General features: G+C 41.1%; 1 protein-coding gene and 1 pseudogene across 1 annotated transcript in view; one reads left to right on the top strand and one right to left on the bottom strand.

Moving 5' to 3' along the window:
* The window catches only part of LOC126210301 (uncharacterized), a 66,261-nt gene that overhangs the window by 16,344 nt on the left and 22,654 nt on the right, over positions 1-27,263 (bottom strand). Inside the window, exon 3 of the mRNA XM_049939496.1 lies at positions 15,629-15,774. Within this exon, the coding sequence (XP_049795453.1) occupies positions 15,629-15,774 (146 nt within the window). The remainder of the gene's footprint in view (positions 1-15,628; positions 15,775-27,263) is intronic.
* LOC126210784 (5S ribosomal RNA) lies at positions 27,143-27,260 on the top strand (annotated as a pseudogene).

Raw genomic sequence — 27,263 nt, 5'->3', positions numbered from 1 at the left:
GCAAAGGCACGATTGAGCGATGGCACCATTCCCTCAAAGCTTCGCTTATGTGTCATGATACCACCTGGACGAATGCTCTTCTGATAGTTCTCCTTAGTCTGCAGAATACTTACAAGCCAGACACGGATTCCTCAACAGAAAAACTGGTTAATGGCAAAGCATTTAGTCTCCTGGGAGAATTTATTGATGCAAATTCTCTGCAAGCACCACCTCATGTTCATCCAGACTTTATACAACATTTGTGGCACCATATAGCTTGCATCCCTCGCAAGTCTCCAGACATGGCATACCATCAAATTATGTGCTAAATGATTTGGACGATTAGTTACACATAATGATTTTGTATGGACAGCATGAAACCACCATTACAACCTCCTTATACTGATCCAACTGGCATTTTAAGGAGAGTTACGTGGACACTAGACACTGTGGCAAATGGCAAAACCACAACCTTCTCTCTTTATTGCACCACACCCACCTACAACTTCCAAGAGGCACTTCCAGCTGAAGCACCAAGCAGACAGGATCATTTTCCGGTACTGGCACCACACCCACAACCACAGTGACAATAACTGTCCTGCGCTTTTTCTTGATGGCACTTCACTTCTGCCATGGGGACCACTGTAGTATCAGGCAGCTGTCATCTGCCGTATGTGAATGGTAGTGTTAACAGGGCTGTTAAAGTTGTAATTATGCACAAACCAGTGATGCCGTATACAACAGCAGCTTTCGCACAACTAACCCTTGCCCGTGAATTTTTTACATAGTTATGCAGTTTTCCCATCACACCTATTCTGATATTTGAGGGACTGCTCTATTTTCATGTATAATGTTTCCCATGCCTGTTAATCGAGTGTGTTATTCAAGAAAACAAACTTCTTATATTCCTCATTCCCGAGAGTGCTAATTCAGGATCTACCACTCGACTTTATAATAACAAGGATTGGATTGCCTAATTCAAGCAGTATCTGACAAATATATTTAAAAGTTCTAAATTAATGTTTGGCCCATCCACTGGTAACTCCATAACATTTTTTTAGGTTTTCCAAATCAGTTTTTTTATACTTACGAGTCAATCATTTGCCATTATATGTTTCACAAAAAGTGGAAGCAAAGAAACATATTGTTATAAATGATTTGTCTGGTCCCAAAATCATGCACACAAATCCATCTGGATCTTCTGACATACAGTATTCACACTCTCATCAAATTTTAGAACAATCATTTCAGATTTGTCAATGAGGTCATGTACTGTGCCAACCCGTTTACAGTGTTGTAAAAAAACTTCCGATTTTTGCAGTTGCATTTTCTTTGCACTTTGACTATGCATAAATAACAAAGGGAATAATGCTACAAAATCTGCTGGGATCCAAACTGACAAATAACTCTTGACAGTGCCCAAAACCCATAAAATTTCCGCTCATGTATCATCATCTGATAATAAACAGGATTGCACTGTACGGTATTCTACAGAATGATCTGTGGCTCGGAATACACTGCCTTATTTGATACTGGAACTCTTATTAAAAAACCAAAAATAATCTGTATTAGCTAGTAAATAATACACATTTACCAATTAATAAATTATACTTTCAGGTTAAAATCTGTTTATACATTTTCTCAAAATTGGGACAAAATTCACAATTCCCTCCTTCAAAGTATTAATAAAAATACCTCGGAGTGATGTATGACTGACTGTGTTGAAAACTATAGTTGAAGATTTGGAACATTGCATGAATGTAAGTGGCAGTGACTTCTGCAAATATGCACTGAAACTCTGGTGCTTCATGCTCTCGGCATGACTTTCCGAAGCACTTTTCCCTGGCTGGAAATGCTGATCACTTTCTTGCACCATGTAAAAATAGCATATGTACTGTTTTTGGGATCAGGAGCAACCCCTGGAAACAGAAGCTCATAAGGCTTTTGATACTGTGTTGTGCCTGTACACGATTTCGACATTGACACTTTAACATCCTCAAGGTGAAAAAACTAATATAAATAAATTGTTGACGTGAATTTGTTTAAAGCCATACTTCAATTTTGTTCTGTTCATTCTTTATTCTTTATCCATACGTCGTTGGACACACAGTGTCACCAACTGTGATTTCCAAGAGTGGGATCTTCTATTTGATGGTTTCCACAGTTGCAGATTTTATTTGTTTATGTCATTAGTGGGTTTTCTACCTTTATTCAACTGCTTAAAAGTGAAAGAACTGGCAAATACGCAAAAGCATTTGAAAGAAAGTGGTTTTCTCGGTTCCTTGGACCATGTACTTTGCGCTGCTTGGAACTACTGACTGCAATCCAACATAGTGTGGCTTCGCAGTTAAGTAGCCATTAGACTGAACAGTCACTTGTTTGCAGTTGATTTGTGTTGATGTGTAAGCAGAAAAATGAATGAAGAAGCTACACCTGGGTCATCCATGTCTTATAACTCCGTTGACAAAGGGTAAAGCAAGAAAAACTATTATAAACATTGGGCTGCAACAAGGAGAAAATGAAAACAGGCGAGTACATTTGTGGGGTGAATAATTGCTCAATGCTGATAATTGTATTAATGCAATCGCGAATTAACTCATGGTGAAACTTCATTCATAACATTATGTCAGTGTCACCATTAAGCAATCGTTTGGCCCCATAGATCTGTTTGATACATATCGATACAAGTCTGTAGTCTTCACGATTCTGAAATCTTGTTTTCGACTGCTGCCAACAACAGCGAACTATCAACTGTTACAATAAGTGTTGCAATAGGCTTCATTTAATTTCAGGTATTGTACTAAATCGAAAAAGAGCGTATCTATAAAGTGCTTTTACGAAACTTATTACTTCTGTGAGTTATTTCTACCACAGTAGCTGATCAGTACTTCATGCCTGATCTCAAAGCAACAAATTTCACCTTCCCTCCTCATCTCTCACATGGCAGCATGAATCAGCTTCTTCAAATCCCTGCTTCATGTGACAGCTCAATTGATATAAACCTGTTATGAATTTTTGTGTACACCGATTCACCATCAGCTAGTATGTGTATTACATGTAGATTTACTTTTGAACAGTCAAATGCTATTTGAAATACCACATATGGTTTAAACTGATAATATATGAAAATACACTCCTGGAAATTGAAATAAGAACACCGTGAATTCATTGTCCCAGGAAGGGGAAACTTTATTGACACATTCCTGGGGTCAGATACATCACATGATCACACTGACAGAACCACAGGCACATAGACACAGGCAACAGAGCATGCACAATGTCGGCACTAGTACAGTGTATATCCACCTTTCGCAGCAACGCAGGCTGCTATTCTCCCATGGAGACGATCGTAGAGATGCTGGATGTAGTCCTGTGGAACGGCTTGCCATGCCATTTCCACCTGGCGCCTCAGTTGGACCAGCGTTCGTGCTGGACGTGCAGACCGCGTGAGACGACGCTTCATCCAGTCCCAAACATGCTCAATGAGGGACAGATCCGGAGATCTTGCTGGCCAGGGTAGTTGACTTACACCTTCTAGAGCACGTTGGGTGGCACGGGATACATGCGGACGTGCATTGTCCTGTTGGAACAGCAAGTTCCCTTGCCGGTCTAGGAATGGTAGAACGATGGGTTCGATGACGGTTTGGATGTACCGTGCACTATTCAGTGTCCCCTCGACGATCACCAGTGGTATACAGCCAGTGTAGGAGATCGCTCCCCACACCATGATGCCGGGTGTTGGCCCTGTGTGCCTCGGTCGTATGCAGTCCTGATTGTGGCGCTCACCTGCACGGCGCCAAACACGCATACGACCATCATTGGCACCAAGGCAGAAGCGACTCTCATCGCTGAAGACGACACGTCTCCATTCGTCCCTCCATTCACGCCTATCTCGACACCACTGGAGGCGGGCTGCACGATGTTGGGGCGTGAGCGGAAGACGGCCTAACGGTGTGCGGGACCGTAGCCCAGCTTCATGGAGACGGTTGCGAATGGTCCTCGCCGATACCCCAGGAGCAACAGTGTCCCTAATTTGCTGGGGAGTGGCGGTGCGGTCCCCTACGGCACTGCGTAGGATCCTACGGTCTTGGCGTGCATCCGTGCGTCGCTGCGGTCCGGTCCCAGGTCGACGGGCACGTGCACCTTCCGCCGACCACTGGCGACAACATCGATGTACTGTGGAAACCTCACGCCCCACGTGTTGAGCAATTCGGCGGTACGTCCACCCAGCCTCCCGCATGCCCACTATACGCCCTCGCTCAAAGTCCGTCAGCTGCACATACGGTTCACGTCCACGCTGTCGCGGCATGCTACCAGTGTTAAAGACTGCGATGGAGCTCCGTATGCCACGGCAAACTGGCTGACACTGACGGCGGCGGTGCACAAATGCTGCGCAGCTAGCGCCATTCGACGGCCAACACCGCGGTTCCTGGTGAGTCCGCTGTGCCGTGCGTGTGATCATTGCTTGTACAGCCCTCTCGCAGTGTCCGGAGCAAGTATGGTGGGTCTGACACACCGGTGTCAATGTGTTCTTTTTTCCATTTCCAGGAGTGTAGATTGTATACACGGAAAAATTTTTAAAAGTCAGTGTTTTTTAATTAAATTCTCCTGGTACTCAATTTAAATCTGACATCTTTTTTTTAATGTTCTACAATTGTGTGATATGGGGAAGGCAATAACAAAAGTCTATGACTAGGAAATGAGAAATCATCCAAATAACTCTAAAAACTTCAAAAAAGGCAGTGTTGCTGACATTTTTGGAATGGGTTCATGTTGTAGAGAATTACTAGTATGTCCTTTTACTGTGTAATGCTAGTGATATGCTAGTTTAAATCCAGTTTGAGTTAAAGCATACTTTGTATTAGCATAGTCTGCAGTTTATGTGGCACACTGGTGAAAGACTCTGTAACTATATTGGCGTGGTTCATTGAGAGGAGGGATGGGGAGGGGGGAAAAGGGGGGAGACTGGAGACGGGGGAGGGGAGAGGAGGTGGGAGAGGATGGAGGGGGACGGGGAGGGGGAGAGGGGTGGTGGTAGGGAGAGAGGGGGGGGGGACCATTACTGATTCCTTTTAAAGTGAGAAAACGGGCATCCCCTTTGCCATAGGGGCCATATCCGATAGCTGCGCAACAGCAGCCATAGGTGTGTTTCTTTTCTACATGTTCCCAAGCCTGATAAAGGTTTCTTTATACAGGATACCAAGCCTGATGACACATTTCTATAAGTGCCAGACCAACACTAGAAGAGGTCTCTTTTCTAAGCTTATGTTTACTTCAAGTTACTCGAATTTTTCATTAATTTCCTGTAGAACGTCATGAGGAAAACTATACTGCCCACCAAATGATGTCACTGAATGTTTGAGAGGAAATTTTGATAAGACAGAACCCAAAAAAATCCTCTTTTCAAATCTGTTTATGTCAGATTATTAGAGCCATTAAAAAAGAGAAAACTGTTCTTTTCATTGGATCCCTTATTACATTTCATTCTTTATAAAAATAATTTTGCAGATCTGGATGCTGTAGAGATGTCTACAAAAAAGAAAAGAGAGACTTATTTGTGGGTTTTCCTGACTCAAGCTCATTTTCTAGTTATCAGGACTATTGATATTAACTTCCACACAGAGTACTGGACAACTGTGGGGCATATGATAAAATGTTGGATTCAGTTTGAGTACCATCAGAATATGGATCCACTTTCAATGCACCTCCACCATGTGTTTTTCAAAGCTTTATATGAAGCTTTCTGGCAGATTAAAACTGTGTGCCCGACCGAGACTCAAACTCAGGGCATACTCTCAAAATGCAAGGGTCATGAGTTCGAGTCTCAGTCCGGCATACAATTTTAATCTGCCAGGAAGTTTCGTATCAGTGGACACTCCACTGCAAAGTGGAAATTTCATTCTGGAAGGCTTTATATGTTCACATTGCAGAACCAAATCTAGTTTTTAGATGTTTTAGGACAGTCTGTCTAATGAAAATGATTTAAAAGCAATTGGAGAAGACTTTTCTGTAAAAGTGGGCCAAAAAATACATTTTTGACGTTTTTCTAAAAATCATCAATTTTGTCCTCAATCTGTTAACTATTGGAGAATAGTAACAGAATAAAATTTTATATTCTTGGTCATTGAATTGGAAACTTATAACATGCAATTGACAGGAATGGGGGAAAGAAATACAGTAGAAGAAGAATGGGTAGCTTTGAGGGATGAAGTAGTGAAGACAGCAGAGGATCAAGTAGGTAAAAAGACGAGGGCTTGTAGAAATCCTTGGGTAACAGAAGAAATATTGAATTTCATTGATGAAAGGAGAAAATATAAAAATGCAGTAAATGAAGCAGGCAAAAAGGAATACAAACGTCTCAAAAATGAGATCGACAGGAAGTGCAAAATGGCTAAGCAGGGATGGCTAGAGGACAAATGTAAGGATGTAGAGGCTTTTCTCAGTAGGGGTAAGATAGATACTGCCTACAGGAAAATTAAAGAGACCTTTGGAGATAAGAGAACCACTTGTATGAACATCAAGAGCTCAGATGGAAACCCAGTTCTAAGCAAAGAAGGGAAAGCAGAAAGGTGGAAGGAGTATATAGAGGGTCTATACAAGGGCGATGTACTTGAGGACAATATTATGGAAATGGAAGAGGATGTAGGTGAAGATGAAATGGGAGATACGATACTGCGTGAAGAGTTTGACAGAGCACTGAAAGACCTGAGTCGAAACAAGGCCCCCGGAGTAGACAACATTCCATTGGAACTACTGACGGCCTTGGGAGAGCCAGTCCTGACAAAACTCTACCATCTGGTGAGCAAGACGTATGAAACAGGCGAAATACCCTCAGACTTCACGAAGAATATAATAATTCCAATCCCAAAGAAAGCAGGTGTTGACAGATGTGAGAATTACCGAACAATCAGTTTAATAAGCCACAGCTGCAAAATACTAACACGAATTATTTACAGACGAATGGGAAAACTAGTAGAAGCCGACCTCGGGGAAGATCAGTTTGGATTCTGTAGAAATACTGGAACACGTGGGGCAATACTGACCTTACGACTTATCTTAGAAGAAAGGCAAACCTACGTTTCTAGCATTTGTAGACTTAGAGAAAGCTTTTGACAATGTTGACTGGAATACTCTCTTTCAAATTCTAAAGGTGGCAGGGGTAAAATACAGGGAGCGAAAGGCTATTTACAATTTGTACAGAAACCAGATGGCAGTTATAAGAGTCGAGGGACATGAAAGGGAAGCAGTGGTTGGGAAGGGAGTAAGACAGGGTTGTAGCCTATCCCCGATGCTATTCAATCTGTATATTGAGCAAGCAATAAAGGATACAAAAAGAAAAGTTCGGAGTAGGTATTAAAATCCATGGAGAAGAAATAAAAACGTTGAGGTTCGCCGATGACATTGTAATTCTGTCAGAGACAGCAAAGGACTTGGAAGAGCAGTTGAACGGAATGGATGGTGTCTTGAAGGGAGGATATAAGATGAACATCAACAAAAGCAAAACGAGGATAATGGAATGTAGTCGAATTAAGTCGGGTGATGCTGAGGGTATTAGATTAGGTAATGAGACACTTAAAGTAGTAAAGGAGTTTTGCTATTTGGGGAGCAAAATAACTGATGATGGTCGAAGTAGAGAGGATATAAAATGTAGACTGGCAATGGCAAGGAAAGCGTTTCTGAAGAAGAGAAATTTGTTAACATCGAGTATAGATTTAAGTGTCAGGAAGTCATTTCTGAAAGTATTTGTATGGAGTGTAGCCATGTATGGAAGTGAAACATGGACGGTAAATAGTTTGGACAAGAAGAGAATAGAAGCTTTTGAAATGTGGTGCTACAGAAGAATGTTGAAGATTAGATGGGTAGATCACATAACTAATGAGGAGGTACTGAATAGGATTGGGGAGAAGAGGAGTTTGTGGCAAAACTTGACCAGAAGAAGGGATCGGTTGGTAGGACATATTCTGAGGCATCAAGGGATCACCAATTTAGTATTCGAGGGCAGCGTGGAGGGTAAAAATCGTAGAGGGAGACCAAGAGATGAATACACTAAGCAGATTCAGAAGGATGTAGGTTGCAGTAGGTACTGGGAGATGAAGAAGCTTGCACACGATAGAGTAGCGTGGAGAGCTGCATCAAACCAGTCTCAGGACTGAAGACCACAACAACAACAACAACAACAACAACAACATGCAATGTTCAGGTTTATCCCTCAGTTTCATTCAGAGTTACAAGAAACTGAACTTCACATTTTTTTCGATTATTTTTTCAGCTGACTTTGCTTCAAATTATCCATACTTTGCTTAAGAGAGTGCAAGTTTTACAAGATGGCCTTTTTCCAAAAATGAGACCACTTGGATGGGAATGGCCCAGGACACACGAACTGGCAGACCAAGGGATCATCTTTAGATACACATCCAGCAGCAGTTTAACACTGTTCAGAAGATGCTCTTAGAGAAAACAATACACACAAAGAACTCTTATCAGCTTAAAACAGAATATTAGACTGTATTGGTCACTGAGGTGATACATATTGTTGCTATGTCCCCATACATGTCAAGTCAAAAAGAATATGCTGTCACATAACTTAAATGCTTATTTTGATCAAGTGGAAACTTAAATGAGTATGTGTGGTATGGTGGCTCAGTTCTGCAGTGCCAGATTACAGATCCGAAGGTCCATAGTTTGATCCCCAGTCACTCCTACGATTTTTATCCATTACTTATGACTTCTCTCATGACTGGCAATGTTTGTTACTGTGATAAATAGAGTGTTGCACAGTGCTAGTCCAAGTTAAACTGTAGGTACCCTACAACTGGCTGGGTAAACCAGTTCAAAAAACTGAAGAATGTAATAACATACCACCTTCATTAGGATTTTGCCTGGCAAAGCATTGTGGTGTTCCAGTGATATTTAGTTTGATGACAGCTTTACTGAGTGTGTTCTATTTTTTTTTTTTTTCTAAAAATGTAAAGAATACCAAAGCGAACCATGTGCAAACATTAAGAGAAACAGAAGCAAGTGAAACAGACAGATCATTAACCCACCACTGAAAGTAGTAACACTGATCAATTCAGATTGTCATTTATGTTACTGGATTTCCTGCCTTAACTGTCTTGCTATCACAAGGCCCCAGCACTAATCAGCCACACACAATGAGAACAGTGTGCATTGTGAAATACTACAACAAATTTCCAACTCGAGAGAGAATTATTTAAATAAAAATCAGTTTTCATAAGGGGCGATCAAAAAATTTCTCTTCACAAGTCAGACAGTCTAGGACTGGTATGCCGATCAGCAAAAATCACCTCAAACACTGACCCATCGATGCACCTGGTTGAAGATATCTGTTTTACACACTGTGTCCTGCTGTGTGAAGAAATTCTTAATTGCATGCTGCATATCCTCATCTGACAGAAATTGGTAAGCCTCTGAGGCCATTTTTAGGAGACTGAAGGTGCAATAACTACATGGGGAAAGATCAGGACTATAGGGTGGGTGGTTGAGTGTCCCACTTGAGTTGATCCAGAATGAATCATGCTAGCCTCCTAGCTTGATCAACATCTTGGGTCAAATCGCAACCAGCACAGAACTTGGCTCGTTTTCGAAACACATGCTATCCAATACACATTCTTCTATCTCCAACAGATGCTTACCAGTGTTTGTCCATCGGCAGCCAACAAAATTACAACAGCACATTGGTCGTGTTTGGACGCTTTTGGTAATAACCTAGCCATAGTTTACATTCCCACATTTACCACACTCACATCGGAAAGACACAAATGCCACAATAACCCCTTGCCTACACGTCTATTCTTATACACCCGCATCACAATCATGCTATGTTGCAGCAACGCCCTCCAGCAGAAACTTTTTGACCACCCCTTATATTTTTAAATCCGATTAAAAAGTATAAAACAATTTCTCCTAGCCACATACAAATAGCTCAGAAAATATGTGATTGTTAATCTTTAACAGCAATGAAAATGCTTTAAACAAAAAACATGGGGCACACACAATACACCATTTTAAGCCTGACAAGTATTTTCATAGTTATTAAAATTTCACAATCAAAAATATTCAGGACTATCTGTACAGGATTAGGAATCTGTGTGGGGAAGGAGAAATTATTTTATTCTTTCTAGTCTGATTTAAAAATGTAGCATATTAAAATTGATTTTTATTTGAATAATTATTTTCTGTTCTTTAGTACAGCATGTGTGAAATTTTTCATTTGATTTCAAACATTTTTATGAGATTACAACAGAGACATTAGGTAAATTTCAGGTTTATTTCCGTTTCTCTTCATGAGTCAACCGACACATAACTTCCTCCTATTTATATCACCCAAAAAGACCAAAAACGTAAAAATTATAATGATTCAAGCACACAGAGGCTTACCTCCAATTGTTGTTCTTGCAGACCAACATGGCATTAGAGCACAAATTACCCTCTGCCACGCATTAGATAAAGATGTGAGTTAATATTGAGCTGTCATCCAGTTCTGAGCTATGTTCAAAGTTTCAAGTCTCTAGCTCATTGGGAAATGACAGTGGTAACTTTCCCTCCATACAAGTTTTGCCACTTGCTTAGAAGAACAGCTCCACACTCACAGAGGTCTTTCTCTTTTGGCCCATATTTAGTACTGTACCGGCATAGCTGCACCGGCCCCTGTCCAGTTCAGTAGCCACTGAACTGCAGTGACATTTTTCTCACTGGCTGCTCAGTAATGACACCAACAGTCAGGCTTTGCTCAATATTATGACTGTACGGTTTTTCCTCTCGCCAATATCTTTCCCGTACCTACTACTGTTAAAGCCCATCTTGTTATAATCATGTAGCTTGTTCATACGACGGCCTCCTCTACTAAGCTGACTTTCGTCTTACAATCCGAATTCTATCCTAATTTTGATATCTTTGCTGCTGTTCATAATTATGGCAATGACTCTGTGTTTATATATTCTTTTGAATGATTTAGCACACCTCTGGGAATTGGTATATGCAAGTACGTCGTTTTTCGTGAACATCTAGCAGAATTAGTACATAACATTACACATTTAATTGTTATCAAGAAAATATCTTATTGAGAAATTATATTTAATGTCTGTTTTTCCATTTATGTAACATAAACAACATATATTACACAAAAATTATTTTCTACCAATTGACCTTCAACCACATGTGTTACAGACTACATAGCTACACAAGTGCCATTTTAATGGAGCACGCTAGAGTTCATGGTGCATTGAGCCTCACACAGCATTGCAGAGATTTACCAGTATCTGTGACACATTGTATATCACAATACACTATTAAACGCTACTAATTATCATGCTGACAATTTTGAACACCCCGTCCCCATACAGGTGTTAAATAAAGATGATGTTTCTTCAGTCATCATTTTGTGGGTTATTCATTACAACACCAATTTGAAATCACTATTGTTTTACATAAAATCAAAATTTACATTTTAGTGATATCGCTCAAGACATTAGAAACTTCCAGTACACTTAAAACTGGTGAATTATCTGAGGCCAATAACGACCTTCCAGCAGTGTGAAAGATATATGGGAACAATGTGCCACAAAAAGCTCATTCCCTGTGATAATCAAAAATTTCAGGACTATGTTTACTTTTACTCATGCTTTGAAAACACGTCTGTATCACTTGCTGGTGGATTTACACTGAACAAATTGGTTTCATTTAAATATGCAAGGCTGACTTGACAGAATGTGCTATGAAAAACACATCGAAAATAGCCTACTTATGGTGTTCATCACAAAGAGCAATGCTCTCTTGCAAAGTTAAGAGTGATTATTCTGCTTTTTCTTCAAAATGGATGTAGGCTGCAGTTGTTGTTGGGAGATGGAGAAGCTTGCATAGGATGGAGCAGCATGGAGAGCTGCATCAAACCAGTCTTTAGATTGGCGATCACAAGAAGTATACATTCATACTTAAAAACCACCAAACAATGGAAATTTGATACAAACCACCAATCAATGGAAAATTTTATACAGATCACAGAAAGAAAGTGCCGATTAGCAGACAGCCACCTCGTAGGCGGGTTGGGGGGGGGGGGGGGGGAGGGGCTACCAGATATTATTAGCTATTGGACTAAATCCTTTACCAGATGTAGGGAAAAAAAAGGTTGACAAACATATGGAAACGCCAAAAGCTCAACATGTTACTATGCGTAGGAAAATCATTGGCATTCAAAACAGCTTCCAGTCATCTCAGAACATATAAATATAGGTCCTGTGTCATTTTCAAGGGACTCTTATACCATTCTTCTACATCCACATCCACACTCCGCACGCCACCCAACGGTGTGTGACGGAGGGCACCTTACGTGCCACTGTCATTACCTCCCTTTCCTGTTCCAGTCATCTATGGTTCGCGGAAAGAACGACTGCCGGAAAGCCTCCATGCGTGCTTGAATCTCTCTAATCTAACATTTGTGATCTCCACGGGAGGTATAAGTAGGGGGAAGCAATATATTCGATACCTCATCCAGAAATGCACCCTTTCGAAACCTGGACAGCTAGCTATACCGCGATGCAGAGCGCATCTCTTGCAGAGTCTGCCACTTGAGTTTGCTAAACATCTCCGTAACGCTATCACGCTTACCAAATAACCGTGTGACAAAACGCGCAGCTCTTCTTTGGATCTTCTCTATTTCCTCTGTCAACCCGACCTGGTACGGATCCCACACTGATGAGCAATACTCAAGTATAGGTCGAGCGAGTGTTTTGTAAGCCACCTCCTTTGCTGATGGACTACATTTTCCAAGGACTCTCCCAATGAATCTCAACCTGGCACCCGCCTTACCAACAATTAATTTTATATGATCATTCCACTTCAAATCGTTCCGCACCGCATACTCCCAGATATTTTACAGAAGTAACTGCTACCAGTGTTTGTTCCGCTATCATATAATCATACATTAAAGGATCCTTCTTTCTATGTATTCGCAATACATTACATTTGTCTATGCTAAGGGTCAGTTGCCAGTCCCTGCACGAAGTGCCTATCCACTGCAGATCTTCCTGCATTTCGCTACAATTTTCTAATGCTGCAACTTCTCTGTATACTACAGCATCATCCGCGAAAAGCCACATGGAACTTCCGACACTATCTACTAGGTCATTTATATATATTGTGAAAAGCAATGGTCCCATAACACTCCCTTGTGGCACACCAAAGGTTACTTTAACGTCTGTAGACGTGTCTCCATTGAGAACAACATGCTGTGTTCTGTTTGCTAAAAACTTTTCAATCCAGCTACACAGCTGGTTTGATATTCCGTAGGCTCTTACTTTGTTTATCAGGCGACAGTGCGGAACTGTATCGAACGCCTTTCAGAAGTCAAGGAAAATGGCATCTACCTGGGAGCCTGTATCTAATATTTTCTGGGTCTCATGAACAAATAAAGCGAGTTGGGTCTCACACGATCGCTGTTTCCGGAATCCATGTTGATTCCTATAAAGTAGATTCTGGGTTTCCAGAAATGACATGATACGCGAGCAAAAAACATGTTCTAAAATTCTAAAACAGATCGACATCAGAGATATAGACCTATAAGTTTTGCACATCTGCTCCAGGACCCTTCTTGAAGACTGCAAACTGTGGCAATTTGACGTAATGATGGTGGAGGTGGATAACACCCATCGTTCTCTCCAAGGTCAACATCAAAGGACTGAGATCTGGTGGCTGTGGTGGTCCAGGGTAACGTGACAATTCACCCTCGTGCTCACAAAACCACTCCTGGACCGTGCAAGCTCTGAACACAGGCCCTGTTGACACATAATCTTCAGTAGTAATGCAATCCTGGAGAGTAACCACTGAGCCCATGGAATGATGTGGTATAGCTGCCCAAATTGTCACCAAATCCCAGCCATGTATTGCTCTTAGAACATATACTTGGCCAGAAGCTGGAAACAGTGTGAAATAAGACTCTTGCCACCAAACGACATTCATCCATTGCTCCTTAGTACAGTTCTATGGCTTCAGCATCATTTTTCCTGTTAGTATTTTCATCAATGACGAGTGGTTTTGGAATTCCGGCTCTAAATGCAATTCCCTGCTTACGGAGCTCCCTTCGTGTTGTTTGGTGGTAACAAGGGTTCATGAGCATGACACTCAAATCTCTTCATGAGCGTGACACTCAAATCTGTAGTGACTTTTGCAGCTATTGTCCTCTTATTTTCATAACAATCCTCTTCAATTAGCACCTGTCCCAATCAGTCGACACACACTTTCTTCCTTGTTGTGATTTAGTGGATGATGATCTTCCACTTTCCCTGCACGTTTTCTACATGTATGACATGGTGCCTCAGGAAACACCAAACAATTAGGCTACCTCGGTTACACCACACGAGCACCAACAATTTGCCTTTGCTCGAATTCACTTAGCTCTGACATAATTCACTTGCAACTACACAGAACACTGTCCTGATCACAACTGACACGTGCAAGATATTGAGGACACTGTACAGGTCAGCGACTGTATCTGATGTGAGTGACAATATTTTCTGGGGTGGATAGTGGGGCACAGAAAAGGCATTTTGCATGAAGGATAGCAGGGTAGGCCTGTGCAAGTATGCAGGAATGTGGTGGGATAGGATACGGCTGCTAGGTGCAGCATCAGCAAGCTACGCTGGGAGGAAGGGGTAGAGATTAGATAACTGGAAACGTGTGATGCATGGGATACAAGGCATGCAGGTGTACGGATGGAGTGGGAGCAGGAAAGAGGATAGGCAGATGGTGGACAGGAACTAGTGAAGGTTGAGCCAGGGCAGGTACAAGAACAAACAATATGTTCCAGGGAGAGTTCTCACTTGCATTTTTCAAAAAAGCTGATATGCCAGGAAGAATCCAGAAGGCACAGGCTTTGAAGCAGTTGTCCTAGTTAAGCACACAGTGTTGGTTGGCATGTTTGGCAACTGGGTGATCCAGCTGCCTTTTGGCAACAGCCCTATTCCCTACAGCCTTCTATCCTACCAGTGCACCTGCATAGTCCTTTTCTCTTCTCTACTCCGCCTTCCCCAACCTCTCCCCATCCCACCTGGAGCACAGGTTCCCAATGCTGCATCTGGGAGGCCCCCCATCTTGTTGCCACCATGTCCGTGTTCACTCTGACAGGCAGCATCCCTCCTTCCCCATCACATACCTCATCTGTACCCCCACTGTCCACCCCAGCGTAGATCACTGTTCATCTCAGACACAGTCACGCTTTAGTGTCCATGGATGACAGTGGCCGTGTGTGTGTGTGTGTGTGTGTGTGGGTGGGTGGGTGGGTGGGTGGGGGCGCGCGCGCTGCATCTGGGAATGGGTGTATGTTTTGTTTTGTCTACGACTGATTGAGAATTTTGTTCAATAGTTAACAATATTTAGCAGTCTCTTTTCGAAGTGCAGTCTGCCAATAGACACCTCTTCTATATGGTGAGCAGCAATATATCCTTTTCATATTGTTTTTATTTACAGATTATGGTACATAAAAATTTTATAACTTTTCCTGGGTAAAAATTTGCATCTTAACCACAATTTTTCTTGTCATTCAGAATCAGACTTGTGAATTAATGGGAGTGAAAGTAACTAAATGGAACATACATGCAACCACATAATGAGTTCCAAAATGAAGTAACATCCATACCTTCGTAGTCAGACTGCAACCTGTTCAGCACAGCCTTTCTGAAGCCTTCCAGTTCCGTCCCAGTCAGCCTGGCCAGAACAGCTCCACCAACTCTTCCAAAGTTACGGTCTCGTATGCTAATGTTGTATATAGTGTCCACAACCTCTCTGAAACAAGGAAAACAATTATCTGAAAAAACAGAAAGAAAAAAGGCACTAAGGGACATTGTGCACCTCAAGTATTTCAATGTACACCTAAAAAACAGATGGGTAGTGAACACAAAATACCCAGTTTCTGATAGAGGTCAGCTTGAGTGTGTGTAAATGATCATTGGGAGACCGATATGGACGAGGCAACCCAACATGACTGTAGCCCAATGTAGGACTCAGTGTGCCCTTCGAAGTGTACCATATTAAACACACTGAAAATTCAGCTTAACAAATTCTGGCCACAGCAGGAGAGGATTACCAATTTCCATATCACAGTAAACAACAAAATCATTTTTGTACCTAACAAAGTCTCTAAAACATTGTTACCATCACACACAACTGATTAGTAGTAGCCAGACAGTTACACTCTTACCAAGGACCTTGCATCACAAAATGAAAAATAGTGCACATAGAACTTAGGAATCTTTTTGTTGGCAAAGACAATTCACCAAACAGCTACAATTTTTTCTTGAGTCTTATTTGCAGTCTGGTTTTGGAAAGTTACTTTCCATTCTCAATGGTAGTAACTAAACATTTCATAGCACACACAATTCTCCATATCTATTTCCGCACAGTAGTTTGCCTTTTCTTAGGGCATTGTGGCAGCTACAGTTTACATGAGCCTCAAGACTTCATAGTAGTTGTCAGTGAGCATATGACTCCATTTGTACCACAGCATACGAATAGATACTGTACATCCACATTCCACATGTCACCGCTTCATAAAACATTGAGTCTAACAACGAGTAGCCATAACAGCAAACAGTTTGTAATATATGTAATACAGCACAACTTTCACTGTGTAGTAACTACATGCAGTTCATAGTGGGAGTTTGTTACCCGAGCATGGAGACAGCTCCATGCTAGCTTCCAACTGTGGACTTCTGGGAACTGTCTTGATACTGTGGCACATTGCAGCAAGTGTCTCTCCTTTTTAATAGTAGAACCCAGCATTTCCCGGACAATGATGTTCTTTGGATGCCGAGGTATTGTCAGCAGCCTGACTCAAAGGATTCGTCATGCTGTGCCTCAGTGAAGTGTGATACAACTGGTCTTATTTCCTATATACATAAACAGTCTGACGCATAGGGTGACTAATAATTTGCGACCATTTGCTGATGACACTACAGTGTATGGAAAATGACTATAGAGGGATACAGGATGACTTCGATAGAAATGGTGAATGTCAGCTTGATATAAATGTGGATAAAATCAAATTCACAAGGATGAGTATAAGAAACAATCCTATAATGCTCAAATGCAGTATTAGGGTTGTGCTGCTTGACACAATCGCGTCAATCGCATATCACGGAGCAACACTTCAAAGCAACATGAAGTGGATCGTCTACATAAGGTCTGATGTAGGGAAGGGGAATGGCTGACTTCAGCTTATTGAGAGAATTCTTCGAAAGGCAAATGGTCAAAATCAGTTCCCTGGGAGAATCCTAGGAAAGTTAACTGATCTATAAAGGAAACCGTACACAGAGTATTTGTACGACTCATTCTGGAGTGCTGCTCAAATGGATGGGATACCCACCAAGTCAGATTAAAGGAAGAATCAAAGCAATTCAGAGGCATGCTGGTAAACTAGGTTTGAACTACGCATGATTATTACAGAAATGCTACGTGAACTCAAATGGGAATTTGTGGAGAGAGAAAGTTGTTTTTTTTTTTTTTTTTTTTTTTTCCTCCTCGTAAAACTTTATTAAGTTTAGATACTTGGCATTTGGCTACAGTCACCCACCTTTAGCCTGCTGCCTCAGGTGTAGCGGTCACGGATAATCTAGTGTGTCACATAGGAGACTTCAGGTGTCATTTGTTTTGCCCAAGGGCTATGCTGCCGAGGCACATCCTAGTGTACCTGATGATGTGGATCTGCCCTCACTCACAAAAGGGTGCATTGTGAGTGGCAACACATTTGCATCACTCGAGGCACAGGGTGTATGTGGAGACTGTGCATCTCACCCTACCTGTATGTCCTGTGAGTGAACAGGTGGCCATTCCTTCAGCAAGATCTGAGCAGGCATTTGTGGGAAGGGGGTTACTAGTTATCAGGAGCTCCAATGTTAGGTGTGTTATAGAACCTCTTTGGAAAATAAAAATAGCATTCAGGCCTGGAAAGACAGCTGATGTGCACTCAGTATGTCTGCTGAGGGTGCTTATTTGAGATGTGAAGGTAGCTCTCAGGCGCACAGGGTGCGGTCATCTGCAAGTTGGGGCTCACGTTGGAATTGATGACACTGTCACACAGGTTGTGAGGCCATCCTCAGTTCATACAGGTGGCTGGTGGTGGTGGTGGTGGTGGTGGTGTGGCGGCAGGGGTGGTGGTGGTGAAGGATGCTGGCCTTGCGCACAATCAGAACATGTAATTTGCAACATTGCTCCCAGAGTTGATCAGGGTCCTTCGGTTTGGAGCCAAGTGGAGGGTCTCCGCCAAAGGTTGTCAACTCTGTGACAGTCTTGGTTAGTGACAGTCAAGGCTCCAGATTTCTAGACCTGCATTATCGGGTACGGATTTGTAAGATTTCCTTTGATAGGTCAGTGGCGCACTACACAAAGGAAGCAGCTACTTGAGTAACAGAGTACTTGTGGAGCGCACATGTCGGTATTTAGGCTACACGGTAGTCTGAGGTACTCTGATAAGTGCTCGCCAGTCGATACCCAGGAAGTAAAGTCCGACCACATTCAGAGTACACACACTTTAACTGTCAAAATTTTAGCAGTAAATTGTCTAAGTATTCTTAATAAAGTTCCTGAATTTACTGCCCTCCAAGAAAGTTCTCACCCTCATATTAGGCTTGAGACTGAGAGCTGGTTGAACCCAGAAGTAGAATGCTCTGAAAAATTTACACAGGATGTGGAGCATTCATGGCAGTTGACAAACGTATTTAGGTCAAAGTTGAGCGTGACAGTGAAGTTATACTGTCACATACGAGGTTAATCCCAAAAGTAAGGTCTCCTATATTTTTATAAGAACATAGACCTGTTTATTTCTACAATGGTTTACATCAGCTTACAGCTTGAACATTTAGCTATTTTTCGACATAATCACCATTTCTGTTGATGCATTTTTGTAGACACTGTGGCAGTTTTTGTATGCCCATGTCATACCAGCTCGCCGCCATGCTGTTCAGAAAGTTATGAACCTCTTCTTTTACCTCGTCGTCAGAGATGAAACGCTTTCCGGCCAAATGTTCTTTTAACCTAGGGAACTGGGCGCCAAGTCAGGACTATAGGGTGGGTGGGTGATTATTTTCCATTGAAACTGTTGCAGGAAAGCAATGGTTTGCCAAGTGATGTGTGGGCGAGCATTGTCACGGAGAATGTGTTTGCCCTTGCTCAACATTCCTCTTCTCCGGTTCTGAATTGCCCGTTTGAGTTTTTTCAGAGTCCCACAGCACCTGTCAGCATTAATTGTGGTCCCAGCGATTCAGCTCCGACGACAAGGTGAAAGATATGGTTCGTAACTTTCTGAACAGCATGGTGGCGAGCTGGTATGACATGGGCATACAATAACTGCCACAGCATCTGCAAAAATGCATTGACAGAAATGGTGATTATGTCAAAAAATAGCTAAATGTTCAAGCTGTAAACTGATGTAAACCATTGTAGAAATAAACAGGTCCATGTACTTATAAAAAACAGGAGACCTTACTTTTGGGATGACCCTCAAATAACAGGTCTAGGGAAACCGAATTAACTGTTGGATAATTTTACTGACCACCCAATTCTGCTGTGGTAGCTGTAGAGTCATTAACAGAAAGTCTATGGTCAGTAGAACATAAATACCTAGATCATGCAGAACCAATTAAAGGTAATAACATACTGAATGTAGACTGGGAGATAGATGGATTCACTGTAGGTGGTGGGGTGTACACATGAGACAGTATTGGGAACTACTTATGAACATGTTTTTTGAAAATGTGTCTTGAGCAGCTAGTTAGCATGGAAATATCTTAAATCTTGTAGCTACAAATAGGCCGGACTTCATAAACAGTGTCAGTATAGAGACGGGGATTAGTTATGTGCTTATAGAACTACTGTTCTGAAAGTTTAAATCAGTCAAGAAGGCTAGGAGTGTTTCTGCTAGAAACAGCAGAGAAGCAGTTGTCAGCATTTCACTGACACATTGAACTGATATCATTTTGTTTCAGTAAAATAGAGACACACGAATTATAGGCAAAGTTTAAACAGACTGTAAATCATGGTCTGGAGAACTGTGTGCCTAGTAAGAGGATTAAGGACATAAAATGTTGGGTACCATGGTTTAATACTGAAATTCGGAAAATGCTGAGGAAGCAAAAGGTGTTGCACTCTCGGTTCAAAAGAGAATCGGCAAATGACTAAAGGCAAAGATTAGTAGAGTGTTGTGTGTCTGTGAAAAGGTCTTTGCACAAAGCATACAACACCAGTGTCATACCTGACTCAACGATCTGGCCGAGAACACGAGAAAATTCTGGTCCTATGTAAAATAATTAAGAAGGTCTTACACTTCCATTCAGTCAGTCATTGACGAATCTGGTGTGGCAGTTGAAGACAGCAGAATGAAACCCTAAGTTCTAAATTCCATGTTTAAGATATCATGTACACAGGAGAATCATACAAACAGCTCATCGTTTGACCACTGAACAGACTCTCATGTGGACGCCACAGTAATAAGCATTTCTGGCTTAGAGAAACAACTGAAAGAGTTTAAAACACATAAGTCATCAGGTTTGAATGGAATCCCAATCCAGTTTTACGAATAGTACTCTACAGCACTGGCCCCTTACTTAGCTTACATTCATTGTGAATATCTCATCTGCTGCAAAGTCCCCAAGTGATTGGAAAAAAGCGCAGGCAACTCCGGTATATAAGAAGGATAAATGAATGGAACTGCAAAATTACAGGCCAATATCCCTAACATCAGTTTGCTGCAGAATCCTTTAACATATTCTTAGCTCAAATATAATACATTTTCTTGACACCAAGAAGCTCATATGCATGGATCAGCATGCTTTTAGAAAGCACCACTTGGAGAAACTCAGCTTGCCTTTTCTGACATCATAAACTGCAAACTATGGATGAAGTGCAGAGGCAAACTCATTATTTCCAGATGTCTGGCAAGCATTTGACATGGTACCCCAGTGCTGACTGTTAACAGAGGTACGAGTATGTAGAGTAGGTTCCCAGACATGTGAGTGGTTCAAAGACTTCTTAAGAACTAGAACTCAGTATGTTGTCCTCAATTACAAGTGTTCATCTGAGACAAGGGTATCAACAAGAACCCCAGGGAAGTGTGATAGGACTGTTATTATTTTCTACACACACAGTGATCTGGCAGACATGGTGGGCAGCAATTTGTAGTTGTTTGCTGATGATACTGTGGTGTACGGTAATGTGTTGAAGTTGAGTGACCGTAGGAGTATACAAGATGACCAAGATGAATGACGGCAAACTCAAAATGTAGAAAAATGTAAGTTAATGTGGATGAGTGGGAAAAACAAACCCATAATGTTCTGATACAGCGATAGTAATTTCCTGCTTAACACAGTCATGTTGTTTAAATATCTGGATGTAACAGTGCAAAGCAATACGAAATAGAATGGGCTTATGAGGATTGTTGTAGGACAGGCAAATGGTAGACTTCAATTTCTTTGTAGAATTTTGGGAAAGTGTTGTTCATCTGTAAAGAAGACCACATACAAGATACTGGTGTGACCTATTTTTGAGTACTGCTCAAGTGTTTGGGATCCGTACCAGGTCAGATTAAAGAAAGACATCGAAGCACTTCAGAGGCAGTCTTCTAAATTTGTTACTAGTAGACTCGAACAACACACAAGTCTTCAGGAACTCAAATAGGAATCACTGTGGGGAAGGCAATATTCTTTTCGAAAACACAATTGAGGTTGTTGGTAGTAGTAGTAGTAGTAGTAGTAGGAACATGAAAGAGAATGACTAGCAGTAGTACAACGTACTCTCCTCCATGCACTGTATAATAGTTTAGGGAGTACGTATGCAGATATACTTCTGTAAGTATCGTAAGTGCCAATTATGACGAGTGCTAATTTACTCAAGTTTATGATTATGGAAATTGCTTCTAAATCCCCTCACCACACACACACACACACACACACACACACACACACAGACACGTCTTAACTGGTTGTCACTATACTTACAGAACAGTCAATTGATGTATAATTTGATTTGCTCCTCATTCCTGAAGGCTCTTCTTCATTGTGAGACTTATGGAACACAATAATCTGTGATTCAATGTGGAGTAGGTGGAAGTGAAGCCCAGCGTGGGGTAAAAATCTGCACCTAGCTTTTGCAGTGACCACCACTGATTCAGGAGCTGACCACCAAATGACAACATAGCCTTATTCTTCCATGAAAGTTCATCACTCAACATGTCACTCCAGAGATGAGAAAATGAGGTAAGTGTTTTTTATTACTTGTATGTAACTTCTCATATGTATTACTTGAACACTGTACAATGCAGCATTGCTAAAGAAGAAACAACAAATTACATGCCGCATTCAAGCTTCACTTGTGTGTGGAACTCATTGTTCCACTTGATCCCCAAAATCAACATGGCTTATTTTTCAGAAAATGGCAAAATAGGGCAAATCCTTACAGGCGTTTTGGGATAAATGCCCCAGCTCTTAAAGTCCAGCAATTTGCCTCACCCAAACCAAAACTGTCATTTTTTTTATTAACATTTACACTTACAATGTGTTTTGTGCAACTCATTCTCTTTTAAAAGGTAACCAGTAGTGAACACCTACCCACAAAGTTTTAAGTTGTGAAGAAACTTTATAGTTTTTATTTAAATTACATAATTATTTCAATTCAGTTTTTTTATATTATATTAATTTTTATAACAGAGGGAAACATTCCACGTGGGGAAAATATATCTAAAAACAAAGATGATGTGACTTACCGAACGAAAGCGCTGGCAGGTCGATAGACACACAAACAAACAAACACAAACATACACACAAAATTCAAGCTTTCGCAACAAACTGTTGCCTCATCAGGAAAGAGGGAAGGAGAGGGAAAGACAAAAGGATGTGGGTTTTAAGGGAGAGGGTAAGGAGTCATTCCAATCCCGGGAGCAGAAAGACTTACCTTGGGGGGAAAAAAGGACCGGTATACACTCGCGCACACGCGCGCGCGCTCACACACACACACACACACACACACACACACACACACACACACACACACACCCATCCACACATATACAGACACAAGCAGACGTCTGTATATGTGTGGATGGATATGTGTGTGTGCGCGAGTGTATACCCGTCCTTTTTCCCCCTAAGGTAAGTCTTTCCGCTCCCGGGATTGGAATGACTCCTTACCCTCTCCCTTAAAACCCACATCCTTTCGTCTTTCCCTCTCCTTCCCTCTTTCCTGATGAGGCAACAGTTTGTTGCGAAAGCTTGAATTGTGTGTGTATGTTTGTGTTTGTTTGTGTGTCTATCGACCTGCCAGCGCTTTCGTTCGGTAAGTCACATCATCTTTGTTTTTAGATATAATTTTAATTTTTTATACATTTCTGTTTTATTTTATGGTCTAGACTCTAAAAAAAAGAAAAACAGAATTTAGAGCTCAATGAACCACACATATTAATTGCAGTAGACTCCTATTTGTAAGGCAGCCATTCAAATTGGCTTTCACAAGTGTACACTAAGGGGCCAATTGAAGGAAGAGGTAGGCTTCAAACCTGGGAGGATTTTGAGCAAGCTTTACACAGAACAAGAAATGGCACTGGTGAGTCACTGAGTTGCTCTGAACTGTAGATTCCTTTGGTCTCACTCTGAAATCTAAGGTTTTTTTTGTTTGTTTTTAAGTAAATATGTAGAGAAAACAAAATAATTACTGATTTTGTGTTCAGTCTCAACATGCTGGTACAAAGTTTAACCATGAAAAACCAGCATTGCTAGTGCCAAGGGTTTTAATACTGTTCACTTTAATCAATACTTTGATATTTTGGGGTTCTACCTTGAAAACATACAACCAAATACATAGGGTGAAACACCTAAAACTTGCACTGCAAATATTTTGGAAATGGAAAATGCTATCAAAGTGTGGTTTTCACAGAATGAATTAATAGTCACATATTGTTAACAATCATCATCACATTTTAATAATACTTAGAAAGTGTATTTTTGTCCAAACATACACTTTCTTAAATAGAACAATGCCTATTGACATTAACAAACTAAAAGTAGGGTAAGCTAGAATGTCAGTAATGTTCGTTGCAGGATTCTAGTGCAATTCATTCACCAGATATCATATTTTGAAAAGTTTCCACACTGAAACTTTTACAAAATCTGTAGTAGCATACACTAAAGAACACCACAAGTGCGTACATTAGTTACGTGGAATCTGGCCAGATAGCTATCACAGGTTCTGTTCAAAATGACCACCAGCAGCGCCAATAAATGCTTCCGGTCTGGTATGGAATGACTGCTGCATACTTGCTAGCCTTTCACTGGAGATGTCTGAGCAGGCTGCAGTAATACTTCATTGCATTTCATTGGATGTAGTTGGTGTGTTCTTGTAGACAATGTCTTTCAGCTCTCCTCACAAAAAAGTCTACAGGCATCATATCCCAAGAACAGTCCAGCCAAGGTACAGGTCCTCTGCGTCCAATCCAACAATTAGGAAACAATTCATGAAGACATGCTGTAGTACTTCACGCACTGTGGGTTGGACAGCCATCACATTGGTACCACACATTCCTCCTAGTCTGCATAGTTGGAAGATGGTCTGTTAAGGGACTGTGATACTTGTATGAGTTCAGTGTTCCCATCTATGAGAAACAGGTCTATGAGCTGGTGGTTCAGTATCCCACACCACATATTTAAATTTCATGGACACTGATGCTCTACCTGACTAAGCCAATGGAGGTTGTCAACAGACGTGCACGTTTTGTTGGCTTACCTGCCCACAATTGGTACATGCGGCTTCATCACTAAACAAGCTACATGAAACCATCTGGAGTATCCTGTCTTAATGCCCTTGTACAGAAGTTGACACAATTCTCATAACTGTTTCCATGTAGCTCTTGATAAAAGAGAGATGTGATAGGGATGGAGCCTATGTCGATGGAGGATGCATAGGACACTTGCCTGCCTCATGCCACTTCCTCGTGCAATTGCATGGGAGCCTAAGTCCGGATCAACCGCAACAGTAGCAATAACATTAATTTCCCCCTCTTCTGTAGACACTTGTTTCCTTCTGTTATGTTGTCTAGATGTTACACTACAACTTGGTTGAAGAGGTAGATAAATAATTGCCGAGATGATTGACATCTATTGGGATACCTTGCCACATACACCACACAAGAACTCTCCATATAATCTACCACAAGCATGTTGGCTTTTTCTGTGTTGGTAAATCCCATCATCCACTCATGATCTAGTGCTTGGACTATCACACACTGACTAGCAAGTTGCAATGCACTCAAGGAACACACAAGCACACTGTAAGCAAACGTAACATTGTACCTATCAACTATGCAGGCTGAATGGCACTAAGAAGTGTCAGAGTAGAAAAATTTCAAAATGTAGTATCTTGTAAACTACTCACACTAGAATCCTGCAATAAACACCAGTGACATTCTAATTTACCCCACTTTTAGTTTTTTAAAGTCAATAGCCATTGTTCCATTTAAAAAATGTATGTTTCCACAAAAGTAAACTTTTTAAGTATTATTTATTGGCTAATATGAGCCCCTGTCTATTAATCCATTCTGTGAAGACCGCACATCAATAGCACTTTCCATTTCTGCAATATTTGTAGTGCAAATATGTATGAAACTGACCCGAACAAACTTTTTTTGCATTTTATTCCCAAAGGAAAAAGGAAAGTGGCCAAACAGTTGCACCTGAAGATGGGCATGGATGTGCCTAGACACTACATTCCACCTTATTTTAACTATGCAATAGAAAGACAGAACTGCCAATTGCTTCCAGGTGGTCCAACAGTATATATGACATGGCACCCTCACATAATGGGTATATGAATGCCCCAATGTTCATCAAATAGCTGAAACATTTTGTGAAGCACACCTAATCTTACCAGTTCTCAACAACATGTTTCAAATAGAAGACTGTAGGCTGTAGTTACTTTGGCAAAGTCTAAACATGTCCATCTATTCACATTGTCAGCACACAGCAGCCACAAAACACAATACACAATCATTAGACTGTCTTTTTTTTTGTGCATTCAAGGGTTATTGTGCTGCTGCTGATTCATGGGATGTTTCTGACCCAGGTCAGATCTTTGACATTTACAGCACTGCAGCAACTTTCAAAATTGCCTTTGAAAAAGCTGGGGCCACTAACTGCTGCTCAAAGTTTCAAATCAACAAACTGCAAAATCTTTACAGAAGCTGACTTTCTGCTATAAGAAGTTGTGGACCAGGAGCTACTAGAAGACGAATGCAACGAAGATGGCGTGGTAATTGAATCTGAATGTCTTGACACTGAAAGTAATGTGACTGAGCCAGCAGTTCTGGAGGAACTTTATTATGATCTGGGACCTAAAGATATAATCCCACTGCCTAACATGAAGGTTATTAGGAAATGTTGGTCAAAGTAATTAAATGTGTACTTCTAACATTGACAAGCAATAAATAACTAATAAAAGAAGAACCCATGGGAAAAGAAAAGCTTGTTAGTGAGAAGGAAAGATGTGACAATGGAAAGAGTGTGTGATAGAAATAAAACAACATATGCTAGCTTTCACTACATAAATGCCAAAAAAGAAAACTGGTCAAACAGCCCAACTGATTATTTGTCAGAATCAGACTTGTCAGTCCATGACAATAGCTCAGATATAAATATGGACTTACTACTGAGTTAAAAAGTATCTGAGTAAGATGGACAAGAGTCTGAGACTTTAAGGAAGATTCAGATTTCTGCATCACTCAATGACTTTTCTCTAGTAAAAGTGCAGGGAAAAACCAAAAACTCACTATGACTCTTTTTGGCCAAAATAATTTCAATACACCAAGTGGAAGGCTATGAAAATGTGTTTTACAAAAAAACTTTGAGGAGCCTACACGTTTACTCAGATACTGGAAGGCGCATTCAATGACAATATGATAATGAAATTGTCAAAACCCACAGGGATGAACACAGTACGCTTCTATAACATACCATTCTCAGAGTAGCTGACAAAACACAATAGAGGTACCTAGATACCTTAGCTTCTGTCACCGAACTCTTTCTTTATGATTAGGCTATAATTTTTCTTTCTGGTTACCCCAGTTCTCCTCCATTCATGGAGAAGAAAGAATTATTTTTGTATCAGTATTTACAAGCATGCCAACGACCTTGCCGCAGTGGTAACACCGGTTCCCATCAGATCACTGAAGTTAAGTGCTGTCGGGCTGGGCTAGCACTTGGATGGGCGACCAGCTGGTCTGCCGAGTGCTGTTGGCAAGC

The sequence above is a fragment of the Schistocerca nitens genome, chromosome 10 (genome assembly GCF_023898315.1).
Source record: "Schistocerca nitens isolate TAMUIC-IGC-003100 chromosome 10, iqSchNite1.1, whole genome shotgun sequence".
Lineage (NCBI taxonomy): Eukaryota > Metazoa > Arthropoda > Insecta > Orthoptera > Acrididae > Schistocerca > Schistocerca nitens.
Note: the sequence above shows the minus strand (reverse complement) of the source record. Positions and strands in the feature narration are given on the sequence as shown.